Genomic DNA, 14,021 nt, shown 5'->3' with positions numbered 1-14,021 from the left:
ACCACTCTCAGGTGTCCTGGTTCCAGCCAGGAAAGGGTTAACTTTTGCAGTAGCCAGGAGGAGGCATGACTAGGACCTGGAGGTTATTCTGTAACACCTCACATCACTGCTGTGGGAAGGGAGCCTCTTCTGGGGTGAAAGGGGTCCCTTCTGGTCAAGAAGTGTGGCAGAGGGAAGGGTTGGGTATTTCTATTGGTGGGGGGTTATGTGTGATTCTTGTACTCTCTGTCATTACTATTGGTCAAATTCTTATCTCATGGCTGTTTCCAATAAGTTGTCCTTATCTTAACCTTTTGTGTCTCCAATTTTCCTCTTCATCGTGTTTATCAGGAGGGAGGAGTGAGTGAGTGCCATGTGATTTGGAGAGTCTCAGTGGGAGCACTAAACTGGGGAGTACCCGTCCTAAACCAGGACCGCCTTATGTGGCACCCAGTGTGTGGCCTGAAGGGCTGAGGTAACAAAAGACCTGTCCAGAGCAGCTTAGAAACAAATTCAATCTAAGCATTTGTTGCATTAACTCCAGAGCTGCTGGTCGCAATGTTGCTTGGTCTGTTCATGTGGTACCTAATCCTGTATTCCCACGTTCCCCTATATTCCTATATGTGCTCCTTGTGATGTTCTTTTTCTGACCAGGAAGAGGGATTGGGGTTGCTTTTTTTCTGTATTATGGGATATCAGTCTATGACTGATCAAGGCCAATGAGGGTAATTTCAAAAGTGTTCTCAGTGCTGCCCTCCTACCTTGACTTTGGGCACTGTCTTTGGGAGTCTTTATAATCATAATCTGTAAAGGGGAACAAGGCAGGATGATTTTCCCCAGTCTTTCACCTCCTTTTCCTCCTTCAGCTGTTACAACAGCTTTTGAAAATTTTGCATTTCCCTTGGATGTTAAGGAAAGCATGTTCTTGTTGCTAAGTCTCGCTGGTCTCCTCAGTCCACACCATGTTTAGAGTCAAGAAAGAGATTTCTAGGAAGTTCATTCAGAGATCTGCCCTGAGGGTAGATAGTCATGAGTGGCATGAAATATGGCAAAAAATAAACTGTGTTTTTTTTAAATTTTCTGCTCCAATGGTTTGAAAGTTCACCCCTAAACTACAGGACCCTGTCAAAGTGACAGAATATTTGCAAGGAGCTGTGGCAACTCGAGAACAGGGCAACTTATTGCAGTGTGCTGGGCCCTGGCTACTCTTTACTGGACACAGTTCAATAGTAGACAGCACCCTCAGGAGAAAGAGGAGGAAAACAGACCTACAGGCACTGTGGCCTGTTTTGCAGTTGAACCAAAGGAACCACCTGTGCCCGTAGTAGTTGCCCCTACACAGAAGAAGAAATCCAAGACCAAATCAGCTCACCTGATGGATAAAGAAGTAGAGCCCTCTCAAGAGGAGGAAGAGGCAAGGCCAGAGATAATGACCTGATCCCTATTCCCAGGTGTATTGGGTTTGCATGGCCTGGGTTTCGTGGGGGGGTTGGCTATAAGGGTGGTTTCTGTAAGAAGTTGCTAGAAGCTTTCTCCATGTCCAGCAGAGCCGATTCCTGGCAGTTCCAAAGACGGATGTGCCACTGGCTAAGGCTGGGCCAGTTAGAAATGGTGGTAATGCCTCTGAGACAACAGACTGAAGAAGAAAGATAAATAAAAAGCTGTTGCACAGTTGAATTTGTGGCTGGAAAAGGGCGGAGTGAGAACATGTAAGAAAAGCTCTGCAGACACCAAGGTCAGTGCAGAAGAAGGAGGAGGAGGTGCTCCAGGCACCAGAGCTGGGATTCCTCTGCAGCCCATGGTGCTGGCCATGGTGAAGCAGCTGTGCCCCTGCAGCCCATGGAGATCCATGGGGATGCAGAGATCTCCTGTGGAGGATCCCCACATTGGAGCAGGTGGGTGCCTGAGAGGAGGCTGTGAGCCCACAGGAGACCTGTGAAGAGAGGAGCCTTTCTCCTGTGCTGGAGCAGCCTGTCCCTGAAGGACTGCACCCCATGGAACAGTGACCCACGCTGCAGCAGTTTGGGAATGGACTGTTGCCCGTGGGATGGACTCACGTTGCAGCAGTTTGGGGAGGACTGCAGCTCATGAGATAGACAGGCTGGAGAAGTTAATGAAGAACAGTCTCCTGTAGGAGGGAGTCCACAGTGCAGCAGGGGAACAACTCCTCTCTCTGGGCAGTGGGAGAAACCACAGGTGATGAACTGACCAAAATCCCCATTCCCCATCTCCCTGCGCTGTCGGTGGAAAGAAGGGAGGGGTAAAGGTGTGAGAGATGAGGTAATATTTTGCTGAAGCCAAAAGGTTGTTAAGTGAAAGAGTGAAAGTTGTTGGTTCTATGTGTTGTTGTTTGTGGTCTAGATTTTGCTGGCTTGCTGGCTGTTGCCATGAGCTGGGAGAGGGGTGGAGTTGAAGACCCGACCAAAAGGAAGCAGGATGAGAGGGGAGAGCACAGAAAATAGGAAGCCGGGATAGAATGTAAGTTCCTGAGTACTCATCCAAGGGTATATTTTGTAGCCATTTTGTTGGAGGCGTTCAGCTCCTGGGGAGAAAGGTACACCTGGCTCAGTGAAATCATACTAATAAACAGTTTTCTTTTGCTTTGATTAAACTGTCCCCATTTAACCGTATCTAAAAGTTAGCTCATTTCTTACAAGGGGAAGATGTTTTCAAGGTTTTTATTCTATTTCTAATTATCTGGCTCTGATTTTGTTAATAATAAATTCAGTGCATGTCTCTTAAGTTGATATGCACTGGGGAGTACCTGTTTTGACCATGACAGTATTTGATGAATGATCTCTCCTGGTCCTTACCTCAACTCATGAATTCTTCACTGTATTTTCTCTCCCTCATCCAGCTGCAGAGGAGAGTGAGAGACTGGATTTGGTGGGTGCCTGGCATCTGACCACTACACCAGTGAGCAAAAATAGGTCAGCCACCAGCCAGGAGAGCCCCTGGTGACCTGGCTCCTATCCTGGGACATCGTGTCCCACAATATGAAGCTAGATGGTAATGAAGGCAAGCAACTGGAATCCCTGTCGCAGGATGCAGGTATTGACAAGGGGATTGGGAAGGGGACAGAAATTCACAGCCTCTGGAAGTGACTCCTGTCAAGCAGAGGGAAGGGTATTCTGTCAAGAATGATCTAATAGTGCCTCCAAGCAGGTGGGATGCCATGGAGAAAGGTATCCAGTATCCGAGAGCATTAGCTGTGCTGAAGTTAATTTACAGGGATTCAAATAAAGAGCAGTCCTCTGTAGCTCCAGATGAGGTCCTGTGTACACAGTCCATGTGGTGGAAGTTTGTGCAGAGCACACCATCATCATACACCATTGACATTAATGGCAATGAAAGAAGGAGAACAAACAGTGCTTCAGGTGACTGCCTGACTCTGGCAATCTGAAGATCATGTTTTTTCCTCCCTATCAACCTGCACCTCAGCTGCAGAAAGACTTTCCAAGATGGCAGACGGATTTGAAAGATTTGAACAAGCTAGAGCAAGAATGTCCCATGGCCCGCCAGTGTGGACCGGAGTCCTTGCTATTGGGAGCAATCGCCTCCCTGCTCGAGAGAGAGGGTACACATCACAAGGTAACCCGTGGTTTTACTTGCATGACCATGGAGAGGACATCAGGAAGTGGAATGGAAAACCCACTTGGGCCCCAGCAGCACGGGTACATCAGTTAGGAGGAAGAACAACCACTGCAGGAAATCCTTCAAGGATAAATGCCACTCCAGTTTCCAGTGGACAAGTCCTCAGACAGAACAGGAAGCTGATGTTGCTTCCAATCCTCTTGAAGTACCTTCAGTTCATATTTATTTGTGAGCAACAAATACAATGACCAACCAGAACTGGAGGGGTCCTGCCTCCAGCAAGGTGGAAGAAAGGAACAATCGGATCTCTTGGACTGTGTGGATCTGATGGCTTGGCACACCAGACCCATGGGAGTTTAAGGCTTTAATTGACACCAGTGCACAATGTACCCTTATGCCACTAAGATACATACGTATGGGCAGAATCCATCTCTGTTTCTGGGGTGACAGGGGATCCCAACAGCTTCCTGCACTGGAAGATGTACTGAACCTGACTGGGTATTGAGAGAGACTGGAGGAGACTGCTTGCTCAAAACGTTTTGGGTGTGTGTGTGGGCAAAGGGGCAGGTTGGGCCTTGCCCTGGTGAGGCGATGCCCTGCTCTGCAGACCCCATCCTCTAGAGCCCGTGTCCCAGCCCCATAGTGACTGCCAGTCACTGGCACACTGGACGCAATGCTCCTCACCCTATCTCTGAAGCCCCTAACCCGGCTCCTGAGTGGCTGCCAGACCAGAAGTCTCACTAGAGGAAGGGCCCAGGAGAGCTAAAGGGTACTTAAGCCAGGACATCAGGCTATTACTTCTTGCTTAATGGGCCCATGATGCCTCAGGTCATCAGAGAAGAGATGGAACACGTAGATGGGCTTGTGATCAAGGGCTGGACTCAAGCATGGACACAATCTCCTAGGTTATTCCACAATTGTGAAACATGTGCTGCGGTCAAGCAGGCCAAGAGGGTAAAGCCCCTCTGGTCTGGGGATCAATCGTCAAAATATGGGGAGGCCTGGCAAACCACTTATACCATTCTCCCACAAGCCCACCAAGGCAAGCACTATGTGCTTACTGTGGTAGAAGCAATCACCGTAAGCCTCCATTATGCATATGACAAATGTGTTAGGGAAGACAGCTTGGATTAGTCCTGCCTCAGGGAAAGGCAAACCCATCCATGGAACTGTTTTTGCTCAAGGACCTGGGTGCATTGGGTGGGTAATACAGAAGGACAGGAAAACGCCATGTGTACCTCCAGGGGTTTATATTTTTGGGTGAGAACAGTCTGTAGTGTTGAACTGTGTAACACTGGTTGCTGAATGACACTGTAGGCTGTAACTGTGATGGACAATGAGTATGGACTGCACCAGATGCACCAGTAGTGAATTTGTGATGCAGCTTGCAACCAGCTGACAGCACACCAGCCCTCCTGCCCTGGAAAACATCTGGGACAAACAGAAACCACAGTCATGGAGTAAATGAATGCAACAGACACTGTGCAGGAACAGCCATTGACTATGGAAATGATACCTCTGATTGTATATACATATCTACAGCTGGAATATGTAGGATCTGGGCATGCTATAGATGGCATAGAATAAGGGGTGGACACTGTCCTGGTTCTGGCAAGGACAGGGTTTATTTTTGCAGTTGCCAGGAGGGGCCATGGGTTAGGACCTGGACATTATTCTATACCACCTCCTGTCATTGCCAGGTTTGGGGGAGGGAGTCTCTTCCGGTCAAGTAAGCATGGCAGAGGGTGTGGTCAGGTGTTGGCTGTTCTCAGGGGGTTTCCGTGGGAATTGTTCATTTCTTCTACCCTCTGTCATTAGCATTGTTGCTGTTACTGTTCATTTTCTTATCTCACTGGTAAATGGTAACAATTTCCAATAAATTCTTCTTATCACAAACTATGATTATTTACCTTTTATGCTTCTAATTCTCCTCTCCAGCCCACCACAAGGGGAGGTGGGAGAGGGAGGGGGAGAGTGAGTGAGTGGCAGTGGTCTCGAGAGTGTCAGTGGGACACCAAATTGGGTAGTACCATTCCTAAACCAAAACATCAAGTTACATTTAAGAGGTGTAGGGTGGGAAGCAAAAAACCACTACTTTAATGACCTGGTCTAGAAGACAAATGCAAAGGTAAGATGGTGCATCAGTAGCTTCTGGATCAGAGTCAAAGGGAGAAACCAAGAGGGAAGACTCTCAAAGAAGTGCATGTTAAAAACATAATTTAAGCCTGTAATTATTTAAGGAGAAGAGACATAGGAGAGAAAGATGGGCTGCAGTAAGATAAATGTAAAGGAGGAACAAAAGAGAAGGAGGGATGCAAATATTGGTGGAAATCTGTATCTCCTGGACCCAGAAACTGCCTCAGACACCAGCTAATTTTACAAGATAAGTTACATGCATGCCCACATTCAAGAAGGCAAGAGTGAAACCTTGATGACAATGCTATGATTCTGGCTGAAGAGCTTCATTTTCCCCCTCCCATACCTGAAAGCCTTGAATCCTTGCCAAATATTCCAGCTGTTTTGAAGGCTGCACTGTAGAACAGGGGGAAGCAGGAGATATTCCTTTTAGACCTATGGCTTCGGCAGTTGGGGATGTTCCGTTCATGAGAAGTTCCCTGGCAATTGTGGCTGTGCTATTTGTTGTAGGAGATATGCTGAAGAAAGAGCTAGAAGTCTGGCTCATTTCTTTGGACGACAAATAGCTTACAGTGGTACCAGAGGCTGATTTGTTGCGGCTTGCTTCCATCTCTTGATATACATCAGGAGAGAGATGGAGTATTCCCTTTGGTGCTGAAAACAAAACCAAAGATCGTTCTCATTACTTTAGAATGGGTTTGACAGGTAGACAATTTTCATTAACATATTTTATAGGGAAAAACAAATAAGAATTTAGAGGCAGTATTTTTTTTTACAGTAACTGTAATTGAAGTCACCTAATTTATTTAGAAACAAAGATGATCTGATGTGCCCCTCTTCTTCCTCTTCCCCAGCTCTTTTTAAAATAGTACAAATCTTAACTTTAAATCTGTGGCTAGCATAGAATACACAATATGAACAAAAAATATCTGGAGACCTACAAACCATGAGGAACAGATATTACTTCATAATAGTAGCGCAATCATTATTTTCCTAAATTCTTCTGCCTCCTATCAAGATACAATAACTTAGGCTGTTTTATCACAAATAATTGAAACTAGTCTACATCAGCACTGTTGCCACCAGAAGTAGTTTAGTTTTTTCTCCCACCTACAGCCGGTGTTTGCACTCCCCAGCTGCTCTATTGCCAGCACCAGCACCTGTAGGACCTTGCAGGGGTGTTCACGAGAATGAGCTGCTGGAGGCAAAGGAAGGGCAGTGTGGTTCCTTACAGTGGCAGCACTGCCTCAAGTGCTGGCTTAAAGTGTTTGCTGAATCACAAGGGCAGCCTGTGGTTAAAAGATCTTAAATTGCCCTGAAGCCACAGTGTTACTGTGCTAATGACTGACTGCTCTGCAGTGAAAAGGAATTTATTTATTTATTTATTTAGCTGCATATCCTATAGTTTTCAAATAGCTACTTGCCTTTGAGAACATTTACACTGAAAAATGAAAGCATATAGGTGTCCTACGTAATATCAATAGGAGTTAAGGTAAACATTAAAAAGAGCTAAATTTATTCATGTGAATTACATCTAAATATTTCCAGTGGCACATAAAGTAGGGATAATATATCTATATTTAAACATTTTTAATTCCTTTTTAGAAAATATCTCAACCCTAAACCTGCTTGGAAACAGAAGTACATACTTCTGTTTCCAAGCAGAAGCAAAACAGAAGCACATACTTCTGTTTCCAAGCAGAAGCAAAACTATCAGTTTTGCTGATAGTCCTGTGCATGGAAACATGCAGAATGAAGTCTCAAGTTTGCTAGTTTTCTTACACAATGAAGCATTTTTTGGAAACACAAATAATCAGTTGGCTGATACAAGAGGAAAAACCTCTTTCTTATTATTAATACATCAGAAAATGGCCTTGAAATGTGCAATTTCATATTAAGAACATACTTTAATCTTCCAGCATATAATATGAGTGAACCTGAGCCATATGGCACTTCATTCTAGGCATAATAAACCTGTTTGTTAACTGATTTAGTAATCCCAAGAGAAATCAAATAGTTCAATGCTTAATTCATTTGCAGTACATATTAAATTAATCTCAGAAAGTAGAATAAATTCAAAGAAGAGGAGGAAATTAATTTCCAGTCCCTAGGAAAGATTCCTCTAATCCTAGAAGTGCAAGTAGTACTTTTAAATAAAATGTCTACCACAAGGAGAAGACTCAAAAAATATTACCTGTAATTAATATCCTCATTTTCAACTACATGGTGAAAATGGAACTTCCTCACTGCCGACTCAGCAAACTGCTTACAGGTGAATCTTTTAATTGATTTACTTGTACATTTGGCTTTTAAATTCATATTGCTTTTAGAAATCTGGAACATCTGCTTACATAATTTACAAAGACATATCTGTTATTCACCTGACTGCTCTCCCCACCTACCTCCATAGGGCTGGGGAGTCTGATTGGATCTTGAACATTAAGGCTCCTTTTACTTAGTTTAGAAATGGCTCCAAAGGCAGTAGACTGAACTCCAGAGCTGAACTCCAGAGCTAAGCACAAATTCAAGACAATGCTGCTGGGAAAGATGGAGGATAGGATCCTTAAAATTTCTTCTTCTCCATCTGGGACAATTTCAAATATAATCTAATAGATAAATATCTGTGTAAATACACAGCATTATTTTAGGGCACATAATCACTATATGAGAAGAGAGACTTTATACGCTTTCCCTGAGACTGTAACCTCCAAGGCCTACCTCTGCCAGTATTTTTAAAGTCTTTCAGAAGACACAAGATTAATGAAAATTGAAAAAAAAACAAAAACAAAGCAGATCTTGATAGCTGACATTAGGTTACAAAACCAAGCAGCAATAAAAACACTGAGTGGCAGGTGTTCACCACCTCCTAAGAACTGCCCACTGTAAATCGGATTTCCCACGAATATTTCAGAAACAGAAATGAAAACTGAACAAAAGATAAAACAGTCTATTTGTTTAGAAATAACATGATATTAGCCCCCCCTTTCAATTTTAGAAAAACATAGTACAATGTTAACTTAAAAAAGGTTTAAAGAAGTTGAAAATCAAGTTCAGTGGTGCAGATGTCTGTTCCATTGATGTAATATTATTTAAAACAAACATTTTACATGCTTTCTCAGCCATTTCACTGTTTTTACATGATCCACCCAAATATCTAACTGCTGTCTGGAACAATGGTTTGGAATACTTCCAGATTACTAAGCTTTCTAAATGTTAAAATAACTAATATGCAGCATATGATGAATAGAAAGATATTGAGCAGAGTATAGCAAATGCTCTTAAAGTACCGACTTTAATGGTGATGTTAAATTAATAATAGTACTTTTACACTTTGCAACACCTTACTGCTAAAGACTTCAAAGTGCTTTATAAGCAATAATTAATTTAAATCATACATTGGCTCTGAGAGGCTGATATTATATTACCATCATTGATTATCTCTGGAAACAAAGTAATGTAATATTCTAGACATTACATTAATGTAGTTGCAAGACATTAACTTTTTATATTCAGGGCCTATGTTTCATGAGGCTTCTTACAAACTTGTTTTAAAAAGCCAATAAAAACTTGATCCCTTTGAAAACTTCAATAAAACATATATTAACTGTAATTCATTATCTATTTTTGACATATTACTGACATATCATTCCTCACTGTTGCCTGCTAACTTCAAATCTGCTGTATTATAGGAAATGTATAAATATATTTAGTTACAGTACTAGAGTTATCAAATGACAAGGAATACAACAACAGAGGATTAAGTGCAAGAACAAAAGAACCCTTCAGAAATTATCTTAATTTGTCTTCTAACAATCAGTTGATTAAAAAGCATGGGAGAAAGAAATACTATCCTCTAACACCTTTATGCATTGTGGGAGAACATCTCAAAGCAAACATTTTCATCCTTTTTTATTTTTCAGCTAAGAAAAAAGCTTTGTGTCCACTAAATATTTATCTCATACAAGTTTCACCATACTCCACAGGAAGAATCATAATTATTAGGAGTCACAGGATCTATAATAGACCAACAACACTGCACCTTCTGCTGGACATTAACTTAGAGGCACATTTATGAAACATGTTAAAATAATTTCCATTTATATTATTTAAACCTGTGGGCAAATGTGCTACAAGAATATGCAGGCTAGGTATGCAATGTAATCACTAACATTTAAAAAACATGTCTTATTCATCACTGGCAGTAATTGTTAGCAGTCTCTCACAATCTTCTGAAGTCTATGAAAACATACCAAAGACCTTTCTTACCTAAGAATAAATTTCTTCATTTTCCATTGCCTACTTTTGCTGTCACTTACCAGGTAACTGCAAAATAGCTTGGACTCCAAGGCAAATGTGTGAACAAGGTACAAAATGGCCCAACAACCCCTCATGAGCCTTGCCTTGGAAATGTAATCTCAGTGCTTTGATTTCACCTTTGTTCACAGCAGCCATAATAGAGACAAATCTCCAAAAGTTCTGTTTGAATGATGTCATTTTTATCCCTAACCCTTCCTCTTCAGTGTCCCCTTGGCTGGGAAGACGGGGACATTTCTGCAAAAAGGTCCTCCACTTTCTGGAGTTTGTGGTAAACAAAACTAACCATTGGAAGAACTGCCTGCATGAGGAATGGGGTGAAGAAGAACAACTGACAATATTACTAAACAAGCCTCAGTGTAGTAAGACTGCAAAAATGGAATTTGCTGATACAGGAACAGTGACAAGTTACCCCACAGCAGTGGGCTACTAAATTAAGAAAAGTTCAGAGTGATGACAGCATTGCCTGCACTCACAGCTATAAGTCTACATAGGTACTACTGGTGTCTTATGTCTAATTTTCTGTTTCTGTCAGGAAGATCAGAAAACATGAGAAGTGATTTCAGTTCTATCATTCAACTCCACAAGACGGCCTACAGAACCAGGCTTGTGTTGTCAATCTGCACATATACATATATATATATATATGTCAGTGCTAATTTTCTCTTCTATACTTAATCAGCACTGTAAGGATACTCTTCCTCTGCCTTCACTCAATGACTTCTCCGGCTCAGGGGCACTCATTGACTTCTCATATTTTTACTTGGTCTAAACCACAACCTTATTCTTTCCTGGAGAATACAGTTTTCTCCCCAAGTTCTTGCTTATCTTCCAGAAAAGCTATACTTGTTCATGTGTCAGAAGCAGTGCCAGCTGCAATATGACTTCCCTTCACCCTGCTGAAGAGCACACGCTCTTCCCAGCACTACAACCAGATGTGAGACATGGCACACAGGAGTACTTTCCTCTCTTGTGCAATGATGCTGGGTAAACCATGGTATAATTCTGTGTATGATACGCTCATAAATTAAGTTCAGTACCCTGGTATTTGAAATAACCCATCACTAGACGAAGAAAAGACTGTTCATAAGTTCATATAACAGTATTTTTGGAACTGAATAAAATACTTGCTAGATAATCATCAAAAAGCTTTATTTCAGATTATGCTATCTGTAGTCACATTGAGTAAAGCCTTTTTATAATGTGGTACATAAAGTACAGAGAAAAACCTTGTAGTAAGGCTGTAGGAAGGAAAAGTTAAAACCGGATCTAATCTTGACTTCACATTTTTGTACATTAAAATGGATAAGAACTTAAGAAGCATGGGGGATACTCAAATGCAATAACTACTCCCTGACAGGAGTAACTGTCAGGAACTGGCAGGTTCGCAACAAGCCCTAAAATATGGCCCATTACAAATCTAATGACATAAAAAATGTCATTAGATTTACAAAACCAAATAGCTACTTCAGTAACAAGTCTGAAAAATGTAAATATTTTAATAAAAAGAAATTATGTTTTTATGCCCCACTCAGTGTAAAAGGCTATTTATATACTAGAATATTTCCAAATTTTATTACCTCAGTAGGAACTCAGAAAAGGTCAGTCAAACAATGGAATAGGCAAATAGTATGGCCATTATGTTCTCAGCAATTGTCTACACACAGTCTTGGCTTGAAATACCAAGCTGCAATCATTACCTACTTAACACAGCTATCTGTGGTATTTCTAAGTCACCAGCTACTGCAATATTCAGACATGAAAAAATGTTTTGTCATTACACAATGTCTTTCAATCAAAAGATCTCGTCTACATGACCTTAAACAAACCGATGTTATATAAAGTCACTCATTAGAATACTAACTTTTGTTTAACCTTAAAATAACCATGATACTGAATTAAATACTATTTAGTTTTCATGAAATCAGGTCTCAATATCTCTAATTTTACTCGACTTTTTTCTGTATAGCCAAAATAGAAATTGCAGTATTGCAGGACTTAAATTATATGCATTTCTGTAACATTTGGCATTTAACTCACGTGAAGAAAGTCCTTTGAATTCTCCCCCAGCTTTACTCCTGCTTGAATACGTAAGATTTTGGTAAAAAATAAGATGTAGTGTTTGCAATGGGAAATTTCTGCAGGATATTCTATGAAATATTCCAACAGACAGATGAAACATTTCCATCGTAACTTTTACGTAATTTCTGCATCATAATTTCCCAGCAATATGTCCATGTACCACATAACCAAAGATTAAGATTGAGTAGGTTCAGAAAATAACCAATCAAAATACAGAAGGAAGGTCAGTATTCTTATCAGTAAAGAGGATCAGCAAAATAGGAGCAGCAGCAAATCAAGCTAGTGAGCTGGCAGATCAAGGTGCTCGTAACAGCTGCAAGAAAGTGATGTTTGGGGGGGTAAAGCAATCTAGGAGAGTGCCTAAGTGCAACCTGTGCAGGCAAGACTATTCATTAACCGATGAGAGAGAAATGAGAATGGTGATGATGAAAGCAAAGGCCTGACCCACAGAAGAGATGAGAGGATGAGCAAATCTACTAGGCAAGGACAGAGAGGTTGCCAAAGCTAAGAAGGCCAAGGGGGCCATCAACAAGCACAGCACACATGAGTGAGGAGGAAATCAGAGAAGGAGAAAGTGGTGTTTGATGTTGAAAGGGCACAGAGGAAAGAGTGGAGAATTAAGTTTTAGTTTTGACAGCAACCAAGTTTCAGTTCAGGAGATTCAATTTTTCAAGGACATAATTATCCTAGACTAAAGGTGAGGTACCTGGTGGGTTCCAGGTTGGAGGGAAGGGAGTTGGAAAAGGAGAAAAGATTCCAGAATAGTGGAAGTATTTAGAGTAACACTGTACTGAGGTGAATTATGTGATACTGCTCCATTTTCTCACCTGAAGACAGGAAACCAAACTTAGCATGATTACATAATTAAATTTGAATTTGAGAATTAACATCAAAAAAGAGGTCTGCATTTCTACTTCATGTGCAGATTTTTTCAAAGAAATAGACTAGCAGCCTTGGATAACTCATATTGGCTTTTTAGGAGTCTGGTAAAAACACAAGGATAAATTATCTGAAATTATCCATAGAGCTGGCTGTCTCCTGTCATGGTGGCTGCTTCCTCTTTATACATTTTATACATCAAAAGCTTCATGGCTAAGCAGTCTCCCAGACAAGTGACTCGAGTTCCTTCTTATCCTGTGTGCACCCAAACCACAGACCTCATAGCCCAAGTCTCTATTTCTTACATATGCACAACCTATACTACTCAAGAATCAGGCAGCAGGTTTCTCTTTCTTTTTAACCTGTATCTAAAATATGCAGAATATCTGTAAACCAGCCAGAGAACACCTGAATACACATCTGCACTTTCATTCACAAGAGTTGCAATCAACAGGCAAACTACAGTCATGATTACTTTGGACCACTCCTTCCCTGTGAATTTTCTATATTTTAATAGCATTTGATTTTTCCTTTTTTGGCTGCAAATCGTATTAGATACACATCTCCAAAAGGCAGCTGCCATTATCCAGATTACTCTGCACTCCATGAATACTCTCCTTCTGCTGAAGAAGGAAACTAAGTCTCCAATGCTCTGGGCATATGCTTAAAACACTAGGCTCTTTATAAATACACATTGTACTCTAAACTCAGCAAGAAATCATCGTCTCTGAAGATGCAAAACTTGCAGAACTTTAGGCACTTAACTGAGCATCTCAAAAGGGGAAATGTAGGAGAAGGACCACTTGCAGTTGTTGTCTTACGCTCCAGAGCTGAGCCCAAATTCCACTCACATAAAAAAATGCTAATTTGGCTCTTGTCTTTAGTTCTCAAAACAGCAAAGAAAAAACAACACTCCTTCCCTGCTTTGTTAATATGTTTTCTATTATTAGGTGTTTTAGAAGTTCTTTCAACTATTAAAAAATATCTGCAAGCTGCATTTAATTGGTGTTACGCTGAATAAAATTTTCATTGTTAGA

The 14,021-nt window shown here is 41.2% G+C and overlaps 1 protein-coding gene across 3 annotated transcripts in view; it reads right to left on the bottom strand.

Annotated features, from left to right (window-relative positions):
* STAU2 (staufen double-stranded RNA binding protein 2) overlaps positions 1-14,021 on the bottom strand; it is a 171,224-nt gene that overhangs the window by 77,399 nt on the left and 79,804 nt on the right. For all 3 annotated transcript variants that reach the window (XM_063392463.1, XM_063392455.1, XM_063392471.1), the window contains exon 12: positions 6,056-6,363. In XM_063392463.1, the coding sequence (XP_063248533.1) occupies positions 6,056-6,363 (308 nt within the window). The remainder of the gene's footprint in view (positions 1-6,055; positions 6,364-14,021) is intronic.

This window comes from Prinia subflava, chromosome 1 (assembly GCF_021018805.1).
Source record: "Prinia subflava isolate CZ2003 ecotype Zambia chromosome 1, Cam_Psub_1.2, whole genome shotgun sequence".
Classification (NCBI taxonomy): domain Eukaryota; kingdom Metazoa; phylum Chordata; class Aves; order Passeriformes; family Cisticolidae; genus Prinia; species Prinia subflava.
Note: the sequence above shows the minus strand (reverse complement) of the source record. Positions and strands in the feature narration are given on the sequence as shown.